The sequence below is a fragment of the Melospiza georgiana genome, chromosome 12 (genome assembly GCF_028018845.1).
Source record: "Melospiza georgiana isolate bMelGeo1 chromosome 12, bMelGeo1.pri, whole genome shotgun sequence".
NCBI lineage: Eukaryota > Metazoa > Chordata > Aves > Passeriformes > Passerellidae > Melospiza > Melospiza georgiana.
This window is the reverse complement of record NC_080441.1, coordinates 7,085,489-7,108,519: the sequence shown is the minus strand read 5'-3', so window position 1 is coordinate 7,108,519 and position 23,031 is coordinate 7,085,489. Positions and strand designations below refer to the sequence as shown.

The 23,031-nt window shown below is 48.8% G+C and overlaps 1 protein-coding gene across 1 annotated transcript in view; it reads right to left on the bottom strand.

The window, feature by feature from the left end:
• Positions 1–23,031, bottom strand: part of GPC3 (glypican 3) — a 139,256-nt gene that overhangs the window by 35,143 nt on the left and 81,082 nt on the right. Inside the window, exons 4-6 of the mRNA XM_058032627.1 lie at positions 20,277–20,410; positions 17,478–17,603; positions 6,667–6,787 (exon numbers count right to left, since the gene is read on the bottom strand). Coding sequence (XP_057888610.1) covers positions 6,667–6,787; positions 17,478–17,603; positions 20,277–20,410 — 381 coding nt within the window. The remainder of the gene's footprint in view (positions 1–6,666; positions 6,788–17,477; positions 17,604–20,276; positions 20,411–23,031) is intronic.

Genomic DNA, 23,031 nt, shown 5'->3' with positions numbered 1-23,031 from the left:
TCACTCCTGGCAATACAGCCGAGCAACAGGCAACAACAAACCTTGCTGCAACCCAAACTTCTCTCTTTGCCCACAGTTTGAAGGGCTGCAAGGGCAATCTCTCATTGCATGGGTCTGGCAGCACGAGCGTGAAAATACAACCCAGTCTCTGCAGCCAGTCACAGGTCAAAGCCAAGCTAAGAAGTTTAATGAGGAACAGCTTGATGTTAAGTCAAATTTTGGAGAAAACCATGAGAAAACTACCTAACATCACACTAACACCAGAGAGCTGTGTCCTTTGTTACTGGGCCCATCAGGGAGGACACCTCCACCGATTAAATTACAGCCTGAGTCACAGTACAGGGTGACACTTGATACAATTAACCAGGCCCAGAATGACTGTAATTAACTGTTAATCTGCTATCAATAGCTCCACTTCGCTGTACAAGGATTCCTGCAGGTTTGTTTCCTCCACAACAGGATAAACTTCTGCTCTGGTACAGGATATCTGGTGTTTGTTTTAAGGCACCACTGGGCATCAGCTGCATGCTCTGGACACAAAAGCAAATTCATCTCCTTTAAAGGTGTGGATCTGTTTTTTTCCACAGCTGATTTCCACAGCATTGTTGGAGGATGGTCCCTGCAGGACACACCTGAAGCACCTGTGTCCCTGCTGGAGCTGAAGCCACTAAGTTGAAACCCTTCACACATATAAGGCACTCCAGGATACACCTCTGTTTGAAAACAGGCATCAAACACCAGGAACAAGCAACCCCTGGCTGTTTAAAAAGCCTCAGTGTGGGTGACCTGTGGGTACAGCATCCCCCCAACAATCCCAATACACCTGGGGGTTTGCCAGAGGGTCCAGGCAGGTGCTGCTCCTCCTGAAGAGGGAAAGAAGGGGTTTGGGTTTGAAAAGTCAGCTGACAGTCAGATACCTTCAAATTTAATTACATTCTCTTTACCAAGGGTCACACTTCCCCTGATTTAACTGCCCTGGCAAAATCCTGTCAGTACCAACCCCATGCAGAGTGGGAGAGCATTTACCCAGCATTAATGGGAGCCAAGGCACAGCTAAAAGGACAATGGAATTAGTACTTAAATACCAGGCCTAGACTCGGTGGAGCTATAGATCATTTTGTGTACTAAAGAAGAATTAACCGATCCATTCTAAAATGCATTTATTATTAAAATAAAAATCTTCTGTGATTTTATTTAATAGCCTTAGTAAGAAATAATTGCAATGTCTGGTTGCTTTTCAACAACATGTGGTTTTAATATTTTAATTGTTACAAACTGTTTAATAATGATGAACAAAAGGCGTGTCCAAGTAATTATTGTATTTATTAACATTTCTTCTGAGGACTTGATAGATTATATTGCATATATACAGCACTTCAGACACTGTACTACTAACTTATTAAAGGTGGAAAATGAGTCAAAAGTGACTTGCTTTGGTGCAATTTAAATATTGTATTTTCAAGTGATTAGTGTTGTTCCTTGCATTATTTAACGATCTGGCACTCTGCACATTTTTCTAATTATTATGCAGCTTCATCTGATCAGGGAATTAAAATACAGTGGGAATAATAAACCTCAGAGAGCCTAGCAGGCACAGGGAAAACTTTCACCAAATCCATCAAAAGTAATGGATTTTTCTGAAGAGGAGATATATTCCTGCAAAGTGCCCAGCTCCCAAAGCTCTCCCATAATAAACTCTGAATTTCCCTGTGTGCCCTGAGCGGGGTCTGGGTCCCTTTGCCACCCTGAGGTCAGACCCTCCTCACTGGTCCCAGTGCTCCACACTCTGTATTTGCAGCCAGGAGGTTGCAGGGGCTCAGGCACAAGGGCATCACACCGTTCCCAGGCCTATTTTGTTTACATTTGATTCAATCAAGTTGTGGCCTTTTGGCCTCCTTCCAAATTAACTTCTGGGTGACCTCCACCATGCCCTCTCCCAGCAGCCAGGCCTGGAAACAGCCCATTAAACCTACAAACAAATATGGGACATATTGGTTGATCAAACCAGCTTCAAACACGGCCCTGGAAATGCCAGGACGTGCTTTTTTTGTGAACTTCAGCTCTGTGCTTTTTTTGTGAACTTCAGCTCTATTTTGTCTCTGGTCTTTCACACCTCTGGGCCCCCAGGCTTTTTTATTTTTTCCCCCCCTTTCCAGGTATAGCTGTGTGTTTTACTGCCTCGTAAAACTTCTAAATTTTGTTCTCATCCTCCTGCAAACCCCTCCAGAGCAACGTGAGGCTCTTCCACATAGGGCTCACTGCAGGACTGGGGCTTTACACTGAGCATACGAAGAAAGGCTTGGGGGAACAGCTGTAATGCTCCAAGAAATTGTGTCTTCCCCTTATTTGCAAGGAAATAAATCAAAGGGAGTTTCTCAGGGTCTGTGAAAGCACATTGCCTGGATTCCCATCCCCAAAGGGTTTATTTTTTCAAGAGGTTATATGGTAGTTAGATTTCTGGCTAGAAAATATGCAATATGATAAAAACACAGTCCCTATATGGGGCAATAAATTACAGATTGTTTGATGTGGAAACCAAAGAACTGTCAAACTCCAGTATATCTGAAATATTCTAAATGAGCCCTTAACTCGAGTGTCTGGAAATGTACAATATGTTTCCAGGCCATTCAATTTTGTAAAGACACATCTTCCCCAGCTAAGTTTCCTTTTATGGATTTCTCTATTAATTTTTGGTGTGTTTTTCCCCTCCTTTTCTTAAAAAATTATGCTCCTCCTCCTTGAGACAGTACTATGATAAACACCAGGATTTACCTAAGCATAAAAAAGAGATTGCAACTGGGCACAACCTTAAAGAGGTAATGGCATTAAGGATGAGGTAAAGCATCTGCTGCAACACTGTCAGAGCCCCATGGGCACTGCAAAGGACATAAAAGTTATTTCAGGACAGGAGGGAGGACCAGGAGTGGCGCATCAGTTTGGTACCACAGGTCCCTGCTGCATCCTTACACCAGCATCACTCAGGGCCTCTCTCCAGAGCCTTTGTGGAGGAGGATGACCAAGAGGAAATCACCAGGGCTGCCAGGACAGGGACAGGTGACACCACAGCTCCCACCTCCATGCAGGCTGTTAGAACCTGGAGCTCACCCCATGTGTCAGCCACTCAAACGTGGAGGAAAATGGAGTGCCCAGAGGAAAGGGCTCACCTTGCACACAGCTTTCTGCCTGGGGACGTCACCCAGCCACAGAAAATCTGAGCCAGACCCTGTGCTGACACTGAATAACCTTTCAGTTTCTATATAGCTTCACTCAAGGGATGAGTGAAACCCTTCCAGCTAGAAACAGACCCCGTCCACTCTGGGAAATAAAAGTTAGGAACCAATTCCAACTCATTTTCCTGAAGGTGACCCTTAGCCTCCCAGCTGAGATAACAATGCTAATATTTATGGATGGGCTGTTCATGCCTCTGGGCACACAACAAAAATAACTCAAATCAAAACTCAGTAGACATCTAACAGAACTGGGGGGGGGGGGGGGGGGGGGGAATTCCAATATGGCAATAATAAAGCATCTCACCCACCAATGCACAAAAAATAGCATCAGCCACAATCACACATTTGGGTGAAACAAAAATGGTCTGAGGTGATGAATAGGCAGCACTGAGGGAGACTCATCCAGAAAGGGCTGCCTTGAGACAGCACACAGCTCAGGCACTGTGTTTAATTCATTTATTTATTTAAAAATAAATAAATGCTCAAAGGTGCTCAAAGCACAAAAATATAGTCTGGGGCACTTCCCCTTTTCTCTGGGTTAGGTTTTCTCTGCTTCTTTCAATCCCCATGGGTTTAACTCTAATGCACAAACCTCATTTTCATTTCAAACTGCAAAGGTTTCATGAGAATTTCTCATGTGAATGTGTGTACATTTACTCAAATAAGGTTTGAGAAGACATGAACTAAGGAGCAAGCACAATTTGTACACACAACACTGAAAAAACAGACACTTCCAGCAGCAGGAGCATCCTGGAATAAAGGTGAAGCCATCAACAAATTACAGTTATTTAGCAAAAATCTCCAAGTAAAAATAAAAGCTGTGGACCTCTATGAAAGCTGAACCAAACAGCATGGTTCCTGAGTCTGCCCACAGCCACAAAATCCAGGCTGTATCTCCAACACAACACACTGGGAGGAAGCCACAACATCGTACAAGATTTGTAATTTAAAGGTAGCCACATGGGAATCCAGTTTACAGCTCTGAGCACCACAAAGATGGTCCTTTCTCCAAAAGATCCTGCATGTCTGAAAATCCTTAAAAGCCACTGTTGCCTTGAGCTTGGTGGATAAGGAGATTTTCAACCCTCTGCAGCTCAGGAGTTCCCACTGCTTCCCAAATCTGAAGCCAACACCTGAGAGACAGAACTGTAATTCATCCAGAGCTGCTGCTCCTTCCACATTTAATACTCTTTGGCAATCAAGATGCATTCCAGATGTGAAAGAGAGCTCAAAACTTCCTTCAGCCAAGAAAATAAGTGTGATGGTAAGCTCTGACACCCCAAATCCCAAATTTAAGTAACCTCCACAGTTGCTTTCCTAGTGTATAAGCTACTGACCATTGACTAGAGACCCTCCACAGGAACAGAATCATTTAATAGATTTACAGACTGGTTTGGGTGGGAAGGGATCTTACAGATCATGCAGTTCCAATCCCCTGCCATGGGCAGGGACACCTTCCTTAGCCCAGTTTCCTCCAGCCCCATCCAGCCTGGCCATGAGCACTTGCAGGAATGGGGCAGCTGCAGCTTCTCTGAGCAAACTTCGTAATTAATTTGCACAAATCACTTCCCATTTTCTCCTGGTTTTATTCTCAGTTCCTCCTCTTTCTCAGACACAGCTTTACAAGAGAGTTTGACATTTTTCAGGCTCTTACATTTATGCTGCTCAAACCAAAACAGCTTACTTACCCCCCCATAACACATTCCAACCTGAATTCCAACCTGACACTGCAAGCCAGTGGGGGAAGCACTGTAAGAGATTGTGACTGAGCTGAGCATACTCACCAAATTCACCCCTCACCACAATTCTTCTCTGGGCAGCAGCTGACAGAGATTGCTGCAAACAGCTGAGCTGAGCACAGCAGTGTTTACCCAGGGTCTCCCACCCCACAGACCTCCACTCCTCAGAAGCCCAAGCTGTTCAGCAAAGACCTAACTTGACCCAGTCTGGCAGCCAGCATTTCACAACCACTTTATGTCAGCAGTTTCAAGTACATAATAACCATGTTTTGTTCACTGCAACTTTCTCACTGTGAACGGCAAAATATCATTATCACCTGCAGGTTGAAGCCTGCCCTCTACCCCATTTAATAGGGAGCTGATTATGCTATTCCCCCCGCTTTTCCCCTTCTAATAATGATGGGCTGTTGGCAGATGGCACAGGGATTGTGTGGGAAGGCAGAGCAGGCTGTAGGGCCACTGCCCATGGCAGCTCCTGCTTTGTGGGGTGCTCCTGGGACCCCGAATCCCCTGCTGCATCCTGCTCCCAGACAGCACCTAATGAGGCATGCCTGCCTCGGAGGTTAAACAGGAATGGCTGTGAAAACAGTCCCTGGCAGTCCCCTGGCAGGAAAGCAGAGCTTAGCAGAAAAGTTGCACAGCCAGCAGCTCCAAAGAGAGCCGCCCTCACAGCCCACCCGGCTGGGCAGCAAAGCTGGGCTTAACCCCAGGAACCCACCCAGAGCTTCGTGGGCAAGGTCCCCTCTGGGGAGAGCTCCCTCAGGAGAGCTGGGTCAGCTCAGCTGTGGTAACAGCATTAGCACCCGAGGATTTGCCCTGTGAGGTGCCAGTGCTGTGTCCTGGCAAAGCAGCAGGCCCAGCCTGTCCCTGTCAGCCTGTGAGAAACACCCCTGAGCTCCTGTGACATCCACACTCAGTGACACACAGAGCCAGACCCCAGCCCTGCTGGCCTAAAGCACTGCTGGGGAGGCTCAGCCACAGGCTGAACACTCTGCAGAGCTGCCACCTCATCCTGCTGCCACCTATACCCCTGGCAGAGCTGCCACCCGATGCCCTGGCAGCAGCAGGGCTGGTTCACAGGCCTAACCTGGCGTGGCATAATGGGCAGAGACAAGACACTGCTTGTCCCAGGAAGGATGCCAGGTCTGAGGCAGTGGCAAGGAAGCTTCCTCCCCAGCAGAAAGGATCTCATCCAGCTCTGCCATTTCCCCGTTACTGACTGGGAGAAAATGCCCAGGGAGACACAGCAAAGTGACCCTTCTTGCCAGCTGTGGGCAATGCCAAAAGGAACTCCTCCAACCAGAGGGGACATCAGGTATGTCCCCCATGGCCCCCAGCCAGCACATCATGCTCAAGGGCACCCCATCAGCTCCATCTTTCCTGGACCTGCACTGCCAAGGGCATGGATGATGCCCAGCAGAAGCATTCTTGTACTGAGCCATGCACCCAGACATGAGGCAGGCACAGGCTGAGTCCTGGGAGGCTGCACCATGCACAACCACAGCAGCAGCATCCAACAGGACAGGACTGGCCATGTGTGCCCTGAGGGCCTGGTGTGTGCAGGGCTGGGATGGGACCAGCTCTGCACACAGGGCTGCTGCAGATGGAGACACCCAGGATCTCTGTTTGAGGGTGCAGGGGAGGCTGAGCTGATTTGGACACCGCCCACTGAGACAGCCCTGCTGTCTGCCACAAACCTGGTTGATGTGTTTCAGCTTGTCAATAATCTGGCTGATCACTGGCTCCAGACCTTTCACCTTCACCTCATGGTTGCCAGCCTGGGCTTTTGCTCCATTCCTTGTGATCTGGGGATTGTACCTGTGGGAATGAGAACACAGAAGATCACGATGTGATGGGCTAATAGAGAAGAGAGCTTTAAAGTTCAGTACAAACTAAGAAATCCCAAGACAGGCACCAGCCCATTCCAAAACAGAGAGCACAAGACAGTTAATAATGACAAAGAAAGGACAGAAGATTCCCATAAACATTTTTGCTCTGACTTTGCAAGATGATGTAGTTGTATCACTTGAGGACAATGAAGTCCTTTCCAGTCCATTAGTAACCAAGGAAGATGTTAAACAGTATACAATAGAGATAAATATTTTCACATAACTTGCACCCAAGAGTCCTAAAAAAGCTGGCTCAGAAATTCTGGCTTGCTCATGTTTGTTTAAAATAAATCTTGGCAGACCACAGACACTCCAGTACAAGAGCAGTAGTGTTGTGCCCACAGCCAAAAAAATGAGTGGGATGACCCAGTTAACTGCAAGCTGATTAGCATAACATCAACCCCCTTGCAAAATAATGACTATCACTGATGTGTGATTTCAGTAATAAAGAATTAAAGCATCAGAATATAATTAATGCTGTCAACATTGCTAATGGAAAATAGGTGTTGTCAAACAATCCTGATTTCAGCCTTTGATGAGATCCAGCCTTAGAGATCAAAGTAACTGCTCAGACAGAACGTACCCTGACTTTGGTACAGAGCTGGGCTCTGCACCACAGGCTATCCTGATTTACACAGGTACCAGGAGAGCCCCCACAGACCAGATTAAACTGCCAGGGCAGCTCTGCAGAGGAGAGCAGCCAAGCTGCACTCAGCTTTTTCATCAGCACTTAGGAAAGAAATATGCATTCACTTGCTGCAAGATTTATGAAATGACAAAGTTTACCAGAGTGATTAAAGGGATGGGATGAGGTACAGAACTGCTGCACACTTGTCTTTGGAATTACACATCCCTGCACTCAGGACCTGGGTAACAGCTGATGATGCTCCAGCACAAGACAAGCACCAAACTCAAACTCAGGTTTGGGCCAGAGCCATTGGCTGCCCCCACGGCCTGCAGGCAGCCCCAGCAGGGGCACAGAGCACACCAGGGCCTTCTGGAGCTCTGCTGCCCTTCATCAGAGCCCAGGGATGGGCTGTGCTGCTCTGCAGCACTGAACAACTCCTCATCTCCCAGAGCTGCCAGCACAGGCACTACCAAAGCCAGGCACAGCCTCCGAAGTGAGATCACTGAGATAACACCAGCACCACTCTGCTTCACTGTACATCTGCTTTTCCAGTGCCATGGGTAAACAGCATCAATTTTCCTTCCTGCATTCATCATGTTTTCACCCAGCTCCCAGCACCAGCCCCAGTGGCTGCCTCCCTGTCTGTCAGCTCCCTTCTCCCCTGCCAGCTCATCTTCCATCCTCAGCTGCCAGGCAAGCTCAGGCAATCACAGCCAGCCCATTTCAGAAGGGTTTGGGGAGAAAGTGGGACTTTAGCAGGCTTTTAAAGGAGGGGAGGGAGACAGGAGGGATGGTGGGGCCAGCTCAGGGAGGATGCTTTGCTAGGGTGGAAAGCAAGAGGCATGAGGACATTTGACCACAAGAGCTATCAGGGCACACTGAGAGACTTGAGGATACCCAGGGGCTTGGATTAAACTCTGCTTAAACTCTAGAGGATGAGATCTACTCAGACATGTGAGGATGCAAAGGCAACCCCAGATCTATACTGGTGCAGCAGCAATCTGCCCTGACCTGAAATACATCATTTACTTACACAACTGAGTCAGATTTCCACTGCAAGGCCATCTCAGAGCAGGAGTTCCATGTACAGGAGCTCTCTGCACCTCCAGCTGGTCCCCAACACCAGGCACTCCCTAATGCATCCCCATTAATGGCTGGAAACCCTACCAGATGTGGCACTGAAGAGATGGCACAGGAGCAAGGACAGGAACAGGGAGGTGTTTGTGCCTGCAGCGCAGGACACATGCCTGTGTAAATTCCTTTTCCAGGCAATAGCAGCATTTCCACGTACAGGCATCACAGATTCATCAGCCTGGCTCTGCCAAGCCCCAGCTGCCTGCAGAGCCATCACACCCTGCACTTCAGCACCAGCACAGCTCCAGCTCTGACCCCACTCCCTGTCCCTGGGGCTCAGGACTCAACATTTTGCAAAAAACACCTTTTTTTAATAGTTACCTTTTCCTGGGAAGCACAAAACACAGCTATACCTGAGAAACACTGGCTCCCAGGGCAGAAAAGCCCTCTCAGTGCAGCTGGAGGGTGGGTGCAGGGTGAGTGATGGGGAGAAGGGGCCAGGCTGGGGCCAGGCTGCAGCTGCCCCTGTGGCACAGCCCTGCAGGCTCCAGCACCATCTCGTGGGAAGAGGCTGCAGGCACAGACCTGCCCGGTGCTGGAACTCGGGCTGAGCTTTTTCACATTAACCCTGCTGCTCCTTTGTCACACAGCCACTCGATGCCACCGTGCCAGCCTGGCAAACACATCTGGAGACTGGGTGGAAACATCCACAGCACGCCTGAGTGTAAAGATGACAAAGAAATTCCTGTCTTTGGTGTCACTGCAAATTTAATTCAAAACACTCAGAAGTGCATTGCTGAAAGGTCTCCTGTGGTTTCAGAGATTTAATCAGGAAACTCACACAGGTTTTAGCAAGAGCAGAACCAAGCCCACTTGGTGCATCCCTAAATTAATACAATCTCTCTCCTAAACAGTTTTATACAAACAAACACAATAGCTTTGGTTTGAGTGGGCGAAATCCCTTCTGAAATCCACGCAGCAGCTGCCAGAGAGGATTTCTGTAGCCTACACAAAGTAGTACAGGAGGGAGGAACACAGTACTACAGCAATACTATACCATAACTCCATGTCCAGAGACTTAAACTGCTCTGCAGAAGGTTCTGCTGGGGTTGTGAGGACCTCAGATCAGCCTTCTCAGGGGAAAAAGTCTGCTAGAGAAGGAAGCAAACCTGAAAGCATTAGCAGAGGGAATTCTCCCTAAAACAGTGATGTTGGAGAAATGGAGTGTCAGTGTCACCTCCTGGTGCTTCCCACCCGGCCACATACAAGAGAAAGTACCCAATCCAAAATAAACAATTTTCAACATTACACACACCATTTGGAGCAGCAAGGCAATGGGCTCAGAGCTGCACATTTTTGAGCATGAACTGCAAAAAAGGAGATGCATGGGGACCTGCTACATCCCACCAGGCAGAGCCACGGTCTGTGTGACTGGGGTGCTTTGGGGGGCACTTTGTCCAAGCTGAGACCTCCTGGTGTGCTCAGACACAGGGGGGCCACCAGATCCCCTCAGCTGTGCCACTCTCTGCCCAGCACCAGCCTGGAGTGGCCACATTCAGTGGGATGCAGCCAACCAAAGGGTTAAAAGCTTTGAAATGCAGCTTCAGTGAGAGACCTGCATTCCTGAAATGCCAGAGAAGCTGGAAAAGGCAGCTGGCACCCCTCCCTGCAGGCCAGGCCCAGCAGCCTGGCCTTAATATGGCAGAGAGATGCCTTTGCAGACCCCAGCAAGCTGGGGGTCCCAGGACAGCACCCTCACAGGCTCCTCTGCATCCCCCCCAAGCTGGAGGGTCGATGGGCTCAGAGACAAAAAAGCCAAGGCACCCCCTTCCTCCCATGTTCTCCAATCAGTGCAGAAAAAGAGAAATCTCTCAGCCATCTCGAGCTGTTTGCAGCTCATGCCAATAAACCAGCCCCTTCTTAGGGACACTTGTGCCACTCCATGAAACCCATCTGGTGCCTCTGCCACGGGGATTGATACCAGCATGGAACAGCAAATATGCACAGAGGATACAGCCCCCACCCCAGTCCCTGGGGGTCTGTGCTGAAGGGGTATCAGTGTTGCAACATGAGCGTGGTCTGGCTCACACTTCATAGGCAAAGCCCAAAATACTTTTCTCTTTGACGTGTCTCAACATCAGCCAGCAGCATCTCCTTGCCTGGGCTCCCTGGGCATGGGCTCCTGCTGGGGATGTGGCATTTTCCAAACACAAATGCCACATTGTTAAATGTGCTGATAAGCAGCCCTCATTAAAAATTACTTTAAAGACAACCAGCTTATGAAAACACCAATAATCTGAAGTTTTCTGTGGGGAGAGTACAACTGCAGACCCTTCCTGCTTCTTCTCACACACCAGACATACATGCCCAAGTATGCTGTCAAATTGAGGGATTTCCCTCTCCTTTCCTCTCCACCATCCACAAAGGTCTCCTGTGAATGTTTGGCCTTTCCAGCCCAAATGCAGCTCATTCCAAGCTTTCATTTCAGAGCAAAGAAGCCAAGATGACAAATGTTATTTAAATACATGGCAATGAGTGTAAGATGTGTGTTCATCCTACTGAGCCCTGCTAGGCTTTGAGGTGAGTTACTGCAATGCCTGACAAGTGATTTAAAGAAAGCAATCCTGAAAGTCAAACATAAAGAATTACACTTTTAGAAAAAGGAAAGGAAAGTATGTCATTCAAATAACAATTAATTCATGCCTGCCTTCCAGCTGCAAATTATTTATTCAAATGTATCTCCATTTTAAATAGTACAGTATCCCTCCCAGGCTCTCCCTCTGCTGTGTTCACTGAATTACACCTGTCAGAGAGAGAGGGTGGGGGACAAACACAACACAGACACAACACAACACAGAGGTTTCAGTGCACAAGAGTTGGTAACTGAGTTTGGGAGAGCAACATTCCCCCAGACCCCCAAAGCTGCTCTGCATTTCAAGGTGTGACTTACTACAGATCATGTGGACTGCTGACATCGAGTCCTTACCACAGAGGCAAAAGAAATGAAAAATGGAGAAAGAGAAGAAAAGTTCTGTCACTCACCCCCCCCTTTTTTACATGAACCCAGCCCTTACCTCTGGCTCGTTTTCATGGGTCAGTAAAGGTGGTACAAGTGGTGAAGCCACTAAACATTTTACTCTCTGACCCTGCTAATTTCTGTTTTAGCGAGACAACCTCAGTGCCACATCAGCAGTGGGGGCCAAAAGATTTGAAAATCTGTTTCCAACTCACTCATGCTGCCCTGCAGTGAGGGTGCAACTCCTGGATGTGCCCACAAGCCTCCAAGAAGAGGTGACAATTCTTTCCCTGACAGTTTTCTCTGTAATAACAGATGGTCCAGAGACATCTGGTCAGTCCCACCCCATCCCAGACACGGCTGGTGTGGGGTGCAGGTCCCCCCCAACTCTTCTCTCCCATATGGGCTGTGTGTCCCCTCTATCCCATGGCCATATACAGGCATCTGTTTCATGGGAGTGCAAGAAGAGGGGAGAGGTGGGTGCATGGCTCCCAGGTGCCTTCCTGGCTTTGTTTGCTGCTTGCAGAGAGTCCAGGCAGTCCCTGCAGAGCTCGAAATGCCGCAGCCAATTTACACCAGCAGCAGCTCCAAACAAGCTGCTTCAAAAGCAGCCAGGAGGATCCAACGCTCTCAGTGGGGAGTGTTCTCACCTAACTAAAAAGGAACCATTTTCTGCTGGATTTCCAAATATCAACACCTGGAAGGCTCAGAGAGCCCCCTCAGATCCTGCTGTGTCAGTTCCCTGCCCAGAGAAGGGCTGCTCCTTCCCAGCTGCCCACACAAAGCTCTGCAGCAGTGAGGGTGCTGCAGAGGATGCCCTTGGTCATAAACCTGAGGTCTCAGGTAATCACCTGGCTCTGGAGATGGGACTTCAGAAGGAGCAGCAAAAACTGTAATGTTCATAACAAAACAATGGGAGTTGATAGCCTGAAGTCTCCCTCTATTCTTATTTCAGTTCAAGACAAATAGATTATGGAAAAACGGGCTAAACCTGAGACCAAGCAACAGGATAGAGAAGATTCATTATCTTCTTTTCTGAAATACTCTGGAAACTATCATGGCCACTCAATAACCCACTGAATTTGCCTAGTATCCCTTCATTATAGCTTATACTTGCTACAAAGCTGTGTTTTATGGGCTTGAAAAGTTACACAACCCTCTCTTTGGGGATTCCATTGGATCAGATATTTTGCAGCACTGCCAGAAATAAGCAAACCCTTCATGAACTAAAGGGTTATTGCTGGCATGGAATTTCCTTTGTTCCAATTACAGAATCTCATTTTTCTGTCTTGCTTCCAATTGTGCTTTCATTGTTTATGATTTGTATGATTAAAACAAACCACAGCACACTGGCAACAGCAGGGAAATATGAGACTTCTAGCTTGAAGAAGAGAATCTGGCAAGGTGCTAAAAATATATTAATTTTGAATTGGTACAAAGAAAACAAGAGTTATGCTGGTGATTTAGATTAATGTACATGTTTGTCTTGAGAAATTTGGAAGTGGCATATCTAACAGCAAGGCTCAATGTGCTTACAAGTTTTGCAGTGGGCAGATGTTGCTGTCAGTCTATTCAGAACAGCTTCAAAAGAATATACTCATGTAAGCAGATTACTAAACTCTGAGAATCTAGATTTAATAGGCTTTTAGTATTAAATGCTGCAAAACCCTGATACTATATATAAAGTTCGAATCACCTTTCAGATTCCAGCGCTGAGCTCCCATAGAAACTGAGGTGAGTTTGGTATCTCAACACCTACTTGACTTAAGCTGAAGGCTTTAAATGAGCTAATTACTCAGTCGGGACTTGGTGATAAGAATCAACCTCTGGTTTTTTCCTGCTTGGGATGGAGATAAGGATAAGAGAGGTGGGACAACATTTCACCACTAACAGCACCAGCAGCAAGTCTGTGAGAGGATGGGGATGAAGACAGAGGAAAGGAAGAGCATCACAGGGTTAAGCTGTTGCAAACCCACCATGCCTACATGTCTGTCTCAGGAAATGCCTGGAACTGAGCCCAGGAAAGCTGCAAAGAGGTGCACAGGGATGCACAGACACAGATCCAGCAGGTCTGGTCTCCAGCTACCACAAACACCAAGCACTGTGACCCTCAACAAGCTCTTTGCAAGTGGTGAAATGTGCCACTTGTGGTTTTTGCTATAAACCTTTGTGGTGTCCCATAAAAGCACAGTGTGTTTTTACACACTCTGAAAAGTGTGAAAAGCAGGAATGTGTTGCCTTTTATTTTTTTCTTCCCACTTTGGCTTATGTTCTTCAACCATGCAAAAGCACAGCAAAAGGCACAAGGCACTGTTCTGCATTACAGAAAAATCAACCTTTCCTGTACGGTTACCACTGTTTGCAAGCAGTCATTTTAAGGCACCATGTTCCTAAATCCACAATAGGGATGGCAATAAAACTATCAACTCACAGATCAAACCTTGGGAAGGAGATGAATTCTTGCCATTAGATGGTCCAATGGAGAGAAGCAAATGATCACAAAGTAAGATTCAGTTTAAAAAAACCAAGGGATTAAAAGCAGGATAAAATACTCCAGCCTGCTGCATTGCACTGGAGCCCCAAACTGACAGAGGCTTAAGGGCAAGGAGGAAAAAGAGGATGGTTCTAGGCTCAGACTAGGAAGTGAGACCCAGTGGAAATACACTGAGCACATCCAATCCATGAGGAGGAGAGAAACTCTCATTGCCTGTGGGTAACAAAGCACTGGGATAAACAGGACAGAGTAAATACCAAGTCAAAAAACCACAGGAGGAGGAGGACTGCAGAGTGCAGAAGGGACTGGTTCCATCAAATAACAGGACACACATTGCTGTATTATCCTGTCCTTGGGTGCACTGGCAAGGACTGTGAAGTTGCTGTTCCAGGCTTGATTTAACATGTTATAGGAAAAGGGCTTAGAATAACTAACAGATTTTGTCATGAGAGGGAGGTCTAGAAATGGATAAATCAGTAGGGCTCTATTCTAACTTAATGAACACTCAGGTACCACATTAAAAATGCAAGAGGTAAATAGCCACAATCCCTACAAGAACACAATCAAATCCTGGACATGCTCATACAGATGCTCACACTGACCTTACAGACCCAACAATGGTCAAACAGCTTCATCCACTGCCCACACAGCACCAGACATGGAAACACACGGAAGCACAGGATCCAGCCAACCACTGCTCTGCCCTGGTCTCCATCTGAGCAGCAGATTCAGCAGGAGCTTTCTAGTTTATCCAGGAACCCAGGGATTGCTCATGCCCTGCTGTGCTGTCCCTCCAACAGAGACCAGGGTTGAAGTCACTCATGAGGGTCAGGGTTTGTGAAGGTGAGGCTGCTCCTGTCTGTCTATAAAGGGTCTCACCCACCCAGTCTGCCAGGTGGGGTGGCCTGAAGCAGAGCTGGACTATAACATCACCTGTCTCTGCCCTCCCTTTAATCCTGACCCCAAAGCCCTTGGTCAGCTCCTCATCCACCTCCAGGTGGAACCCCAGGCACTCCAGCTGGACATGGACACCCCATCCTTGGCTCCCCTGAGCTGGTCACTGACATAAACACCCCATCCTTGGCTCTCCTGCATGTCCTTTCACAGAGCATGTGCCCCTCCATGCCAACACTCCAGCCACAGGAACAGGAACCATCCCTCCATGGCTCCTCCATCCTTCCCCCTGGCAGCCACCACATATGTGGGACAAGCACCAGGACAGGACCCTGGAATTAATACCAGGTATTGAAACCACACCAAACTTCTTGCAAAAAGTGGCAAGATGGAGTCTGATCAGCAACAGACACACACCAGTTCAGCAGGAGAAGAGAATTCCTCCAGTACATAAAACACATTCTCAGAATAGCTCCAGTAAGAGCTGCTACACCACGAACAGATGCTTGGCTCCCTCTTGGGGAAAACACTGAAATAAAGGAACTGGCAGCTTGGGGTATTCCAGCACTGTTACCTCACATGCTCCCGATTTTCAGGAATCCTCCCAGACACTCTGAGAGAGATGCCAAGCTGGGAAATCAAAGCACACAAAGCAGCCAGCAGAGATCATTTTAACTACCTTTTAACTACATCTTTCTATTTGAAACATTCTGCAAGTGGCTCCTGGGAGAAGAGCACCCTTGACCATTATCTTAGCTCAGCTTTATTTAGCTGAAGTCTCCCTGCTCACAGCAAAAATCTCTAATATCTGTAAGAGAACTGTTTCTAGTATTTCATAGGAGCTGGCAGAGGTGGTGATATCTGTGCTACAGATCAGAGGGGGCAAGGACAGGAGTGGAAAGGCACAGTAGAGGATTTATTCCTTAACTCAGCAGCCAGGGGCTGAAATCTTGGTGCCCCCTTCATGCACACAGATTGATCCTCTCCCTGCCTTGCCCCCTGCCTGCCATGGCTCCTACAGGATGTGCCATACTGTACCCAGGATGGTCCCCTGGTATTCTCAGCAGAAAGCTGAAGGCCATCTGTCACCTGAAGTCATGCTGGATCAGCAAATAGCTCTGAACTTACATTTGCAGGAGGATCTGGACTCAGCACCCTTCCACTGCCACCACTTCCCCCAGCTGTGACATCAGCAGGATCCAAACCACAGGATCCACACCAAGGCTGTGACCCCAGGGAATTGTTGTTGGCCAAGGCCTCACCCCAGCTCCCCCTCTCCAGAGCTGCAGTGTTTACAGCCCTGCTTTAGAAGTTTTAATTAACAATCAGTGAGATAATACTGAAATAATCTTTCTCTTTCTAATTGAATGTCTCAGGCACGGAAACACAAGATTTTCCAGAAATAAGTACCAATAGAGGACACATTTCTCCTTAGGCAACCTTAGTACATTTTACTAAGCCTGTGATCTTAGATGTTGAGTAATTTTTTTTCAAAAGAGAGTTTGATGCTATTTTGGTCTATTCAGTGTTTCAGGTCAGTATTGCAAGTACAGGCTAATTACCACCTGAAGTTACTGATCAAGAAGTCATAATTAATATCTCAACATTTCACCACTTCCTGATCTTATTTCTATTTCTTCCCTTATGCAAACTACTCAATAGCAAAGGATGCTTTGCAAAGTAGACTGATTAGAGGAGATTTATGTATAATTAGAAAACAACATTTCCAAGTCCTATTTCCACATTATTTAACGTTCCCAAGGGGAATTTTTTACAAGAAAAATCTCCATTTCTATTAACACTTCCTTCCTCTTTATGGTATGAATCCTGCATTGCCTGCCCCTGTTAACCTCAATTATCACCAGTATGAAATGGTGAGTGGGGCAGGGCCAAGCAGCCACAGGCTGGACCTTGGTGGGAATGGCTCCATGCAGAGAGGACAGCCAGGACTCGGTGGTGGGAAGGTGGTCACAGGGCAGCAGTGGCACCACCAGAGCTCAGTGGTCCTCACCTCCTCCAGCTGAGAGCCACAGCAAGGAGAAATCCAACAAGGGAGCCTTCCTTAGCCCTCCCTAGGTGGGGCAGGGGATGCCAACCACACTGTCCTGCTATCAGGGCACCAAGCCTGGCTGGAGACATGCCCAGCCCCTGCAGTGCATGGGGACAATGCCCTTGCTGCTGCTCCAGAGCAGTGTGGGGCACTCTCCCATGGGAGCAGGGTCCAACTGCTGCTGCTGCTCTCCTGTCTCTGCCCACCCTGACCAAATCCCACCAATCCCAAATCCCATGGATGCAGAATTTTCACTACACAGAAATTTCAGTGGAGGGCAGCACACAACCACTTGAGTCTGTGCAGACCTCACACATCCCTGTGAGCTGCAGCACTGCTGGACTCTTGCTCTGCACAAGGACCCTGAGGGAGCAAATCATGCCCTGTTCAGACTGCTCCTGTGCCTGGTTAACACAAAATGAGCAGGATGGAGGAGTAGGAGGGCAAGGGAGATGAGATTCACCTCTCCACGACTTCTTGTCCGTTCCAGCAAAGGGTGTCATTGTGAACAGCAGAGCTGTGGCTGCAGATGTACTCTGGCAAGCGGCTGTAAAAACTACTGTGGGACTTCAGCTTTGCAATCAGCTCCCTGGAAGAAAGGGACAGAGAAGGGTGCTCAGTTAAAAGAAGAAAAGAGGAGGTTGGTGCATTTAAACCAGTGAAGGTACCCACACAAACAACCAACATTAAAGCAGCTAGGTGCAAACAAACCACAAAGCATCAGTAGCTCTTTCTGTTTTTCTTTGATGTTATTCAATCAAAGGCTGAACCCATGTTTCCCAGCCAAAACTGCTGGTGATGGGGAGGGATATGGGGGCAGCACAAGCTCAGGCCAACTTTGCACCAGGCAAAAGTCAGGCACAGTCTCTGCACTCCCACAGCACCCAAGGAAAGGTGCCACTGGCTCAGGCCACACATCCATGGGGTACCTCTGAGCAGCAAGGGCTCAGTGTCCCCTCTGCTTTGCAGAAGACAACAGAAGCCCTTCAGGGGCTTTTTCTGGCTGACATTGGCCATCCAGCACTGCTGCAAGGGCAGGTGGCATTTTTGGTGGCAGACCAGAGCTGACATTCTCAGCACAGACCTGCACACATGGCTAAGGCTGTGTTTCATGCTGCACCATCAAAGGGACACAATTTCAAGGGAAGCACTGGGTTGGCCAAGGGGTCACAGTCTGCATTCAAAGGGGCAGGTTATGCCATCAAAATGGCTCTGCTGCAGGAAGGCAGCAGGAGCTGCAGGAGCAGAGCTTGCACCAACAGAGGGGATGTGAATCAGGCTGCATCCCAAGCCTGTGCTCTCCCTTCTCAGCAACAAGGATCTCCAGCTGGTCACCTGCAGTGGGCCAGAGTACCACAGACTGACCATGGGATCCCTGATGTTTCCAGAGGGGTGATAGAGGCTCTGGAGTGGGATGTGACATCCCCCCAGCCCAGGTCTGATCCCTCAGGAACGCTCAGCAGCTGTCACCAGGGAATAGCAGCACATTTAATTAGATAAATAGCACCAAAAGTAAGATAACGTGCATAGCAGGGACTGGAGGCAGTAAGGCTTGACCTCACAGTCATCCTGTTTGGTTTCAGACATTTCCCCCTTTGGCAAGGGGTTTTGCTCACCTCCTTGCTCGCTAGGAGGAATGATGAGGAATTAGCACCTGGAGCAGGGAGCACTCTGGGGCATCCCCTGGGTGCTGTCCAGGGGTTATCCCTGCCCTGCCAGCTGTGGGGAGCTGCCCTGCAGCCTTGGGCACTGTGGTGTGCAGGGGGTGTCCAGCTCCCTCATCCCTCCTTGCTTGGGATGCCGCGGGGTTCCCTCTGCAGGCACAGCCCGCGACAGCCAGCTGGGGGCAGGCGACACCAGCACAAGGAAGGCTCTGGGCTCTGTGCTGGGGGCAGGCGACACCAGCACAAGGAAGGCTCTGGGCTGTGCTCTGCGCTGCTTTTCCCTGCCTCGGAGCCCGTTCCTGCCGTGAGGGGCTGGCACAGCCCGCAGGGACAGCCGGGCAGCAAGGGGGTCCCTGCCTCTGACCACCCACCATCCCGTCTGTCACTGCCCAGGCTAATGAACAGGTCTGTCTGATGAGCCAAAGCCCCTCCACAGGGTGGCAATTCAGCCCACAGCCCCTGCACAATCCAAGGGATGCTCCAGGCAGTCACCTCCTGTGTGAACCACCTCCTACCTCCATCTCCTGCACTAACAGCGGGGGGAGATCCAACCAACACTTGGAAAGCCAAAATGAGGTGAGACCTGGATCATCAGCTGTGGCAAACTCCAAGCAGAAGCCTCACTGCCCATGGCACTGAGCTCTCACATCCCAGGCCCTGCCTTGTGCCACAAAGCCCAGCAGAGCTGGAGAGCAGCAGAAGGAAATGTTCCTGGGGAGCAGAGCTCCTGCAGGGCAGGGAGGAACCCTCCATATCTGCAGCTATGAACCCATGTCATTCATCTCAGCAGATTTCATGAGCCTTCAGAGCCTTCAAAGGACATCTCTGTCAGAGCCTGGGCTGTGTAACCTCGACGTGTTGAGACAAGGGAGGAATGCAAGCCCTGGTGCTGTATCTCATGGGAACAGTGTCAAGAATGTGGCCCTGTTAGTCTTCAGAGAGAAATCCACCCAAATTAGTCTATTGCCAGCTTCAAAAATTGCCCAGCTTGCTTGTTTCACTTCCACAGGGATTTTTCTTTTATTCAAGACAGAAGTAAAGGCACTGTGTATCCCTGGGTGTGTTTTCAGATCCAGAGGGGAGATGCTGCTCCCTGACACATCACTGTGAGCCCACTTAATTACAGCTTTTACTTACACAGGGAAGGAAGCACAAGGTGCAGTGCCAGCAGTGGAGGCACCTGCTTCCTTTGAAAATATTCAGTGAAAGGCTGTTAACATCTCTGAACTACCACAAAATACTACACAAAAAGCATGAAACAGATTCCCTCTACCTACACATGGTGTAACATAACAATTCAATCTGGAGTGACCATTTCTATCTGTAACTACACCTGTGAGTATTTCAGACACTATAACAGAGCCCAAGAAACCCAGACAAGGCATTTGGTGTATTAACCTGGGTGCAGTAGGTGAGAAAACCATGTGGACACCCCATTGCACTTCAGAGCCTGTCACAGAGCAGCTCTGATGCTCAGAGCCAGATTTATGGGTAGGGGAAATAAGGAGCTTTTCCATCTGCTTCCACAGGGCCATTCCATCTGGTGGCTGCTCCTGCAGCCCATGCAGCAGGCACCAGCTCAGCCTCAGCATTCTCACCTCCTCCTGCTCGACAAGGTTTCTTCTTGCTCCACGTGAGTCACTCTCAGGACTTTCCTGTCAATGAAAAGGTCCTCTGGATAAGGAGCTGATCGAGTCTGCCTCTGCTGGGCATGGCCACACATCCTGCTGATCTGGAAGCACAAACACAGCAGTGAGAGAAGTGCTGGGACTGCAGGCAAACAGCTGAGATGCACACTGGCACCTGCACATGAGCTGTTGTCCTCCTGTCATCCCCATCTTGCTCAGAGCTCAGCAAGCACCTGAAAGCAAAATGCTGTCCTAAGGTTACAACCTGGCTATTGTATAAAAGGGGAAGGAATGCAGGAAAGTTCAGGTAAAATGTCACTGAACTGTTCCTGTGGCTACCAAAACCCCCAAGCTGCAGGTGGGACAGGCAAGTCTTCCTGTGTCAAGTTAAACTTAGGCTGGCAGGGGGAGGCTTGAGATGTTCCCTGCTCCTTCCTTCCTGAGCACCACAGCATCTCAAGACTCTGCACTCTAGTGCAGTCTAGTCTGACTCTCTCTTGTCAGACTTTAGGAAACACCTCACCTGTGAAGAAAAATTCCTGGTTCTGCACCTTGAGGTAGCTCAGCATCTGCACAGACTGCACTGCAGGTGCCCAGGGATGAGCCCCATACACATCACTACTAAATTAAAAACCCAGGCCCTAAAATACAGCAAGCACTGGGGCCACAGCCCAGCCATGTTGTGGGAGGCCCTGATTAATAGGGTTCTGCTAATGGCACAAATTAGCTCATTAGCATACAGATTATTTGGGAACTGCCTGCAGCATCGAGGGAAGGAATCCAAAGTGCCTCATTCAAGCTCCCTTGCATGGCCACTGTCCCGAGACTCACCCAGCAGTGCCCACTGCTGCAGACCCTGCTGTGGGTGGGTTTGCCACCATTTCCTTCTCTGGGACACTGCCAAGGCACATCTGTCCTCCTGTGCCATCACTGCCACTGTCAAAGTCTCCTTTTGATCCACCCTGTGCTGCTCTTGCAGGACTCACCCATGCTGGCCTGTGAAAGGAGCTTGGCTGATGGCTGGGACCATGAAAACACCACAGCCAACACCACCCTCTCTTCCTCTGAGCCTCCTCCCACCACCCACATCAGGCTTGGGACCAGCCACCCACCCATGAAATGCCCATTCCTTGCAGCACCTCATTTATCTCCACACCACATTGAATCAAGGCAATCCCAGGGAGCTGCACACCAGAGGTTAAAAGCATGCCTGCCACCCAAAGCTACAAGCATCTGATGTGTAAAGAGAGGAGATTAATTCTGTTCTATTACATCCTACATTTGGGTGGGCAAATAAATTAGTAATGTCACCTCTTTCATTATCAAGAGCAGCAGAGTTTGTTTGCTCAGGCTGCCGTACAACAAAGAGTAAAACAGAAACCTCCTGGGAGCTGGGCTCTGCAGTTTCTGTTCTCATCATGGTGGGAAGAGATGCTGCCACCAGTCCCTCTGCACCTGCAGTTTCCTCTGCCAAAGCAGTTGCTCCTGCAGCTGCCAGGGGGGCAGTTTCTGCAGCACCTTACCTGGCTTTTCCTCTTGTGCCCTCCCTTGGCTGTGCCTCCTCTCTGCCTTGCCAAAACCAAGTTTTGCATAAGAAGGTATCAGCCCTACTGCCCTTCCTAAATCACTTGGCAGGCTTCATAAACAGAAGGAGGAAGGGATTCAGAAAATGGATCACATTTTGGGCTATTTTCTTTGCCTTTTGGGCTTTCTGTTAGCACTCATAACGTTTACAGGTAGTGCCCTGATGCAAGCAGACAGGAATAGGAGGAAATCACAGGACAGCAGGAGAGCTGGAGAAGGGCATTTGGGATCTGAGACCCCCCCTACTGTGGAATGGGGGATGTCCCCATGCCCTTTCCATACTGGCTGGTGCCAAGTCCCTGCAAAGGGCAGAGCAGCAGGACAGTGTCAGGATGCTCAGGGGTCTCTGTGGGCTTTTCCTCTGCCCAAGGCAGAGATGAGACCTGCCAGAAACCTCCTCCAGGGAAACACAAGATAGACAAAAGCTCCAGGACAGGGGGTACAGAGGAAGCAGTGCCACAAAGCAGCATCACTGCACCCAAGCTCTGAATGGACACATGAAGTGGAGGAGAGGGAAAAGGTTCGACACTTGAAGCTGCCATTTGTGATGACTCCCTTTGATTCTCCCCAGCTCTGTGAAAATTCCAATCCATTTCCAAAGCCCAGTTTTCAGCTGGCAAAACCTCCCAAACTCTGAGAGAAGAGCAAGTCCAGGATCAAGGCTTTTTCCCAAGGATGCAGGGAGGCACTGAATGGGAGGGGAGGGTCAGTGACAGTGTGAACAATGGCAGCACCCGAGAGCCTGCTTCAAACAGCAGAGGGACCCAGCAAAGTGGGGATGCTTCATCTGCCACCGGCACTGCAGAGAGCTCAGCCCCTCTGCTCCCAAGTCCTGCTCAGGAGCTGAGGCTCAGCTGCATCCTCACAACACCTGGGTACCAAGGCTCCAAGATTCATTGAATGAATAAGGCTGGAAAAGAATTCTACAATCATCCAGTTCAATGGTGGATCATCAAGCCAAATCACTGATCACCCAGTCCAGCCATCCCTCCTGTGTGGGATGAAACCACAAACAGGATTGTATTAGCTGGGACACGGGACAGCAGATGAAATATTTACAGATAGAAGGATGCACTGCTCAAAATTTCCACCAAGTTTTTACTTATTTATTCAAGCATTAACTAACCTTCTCAGGAAAAAA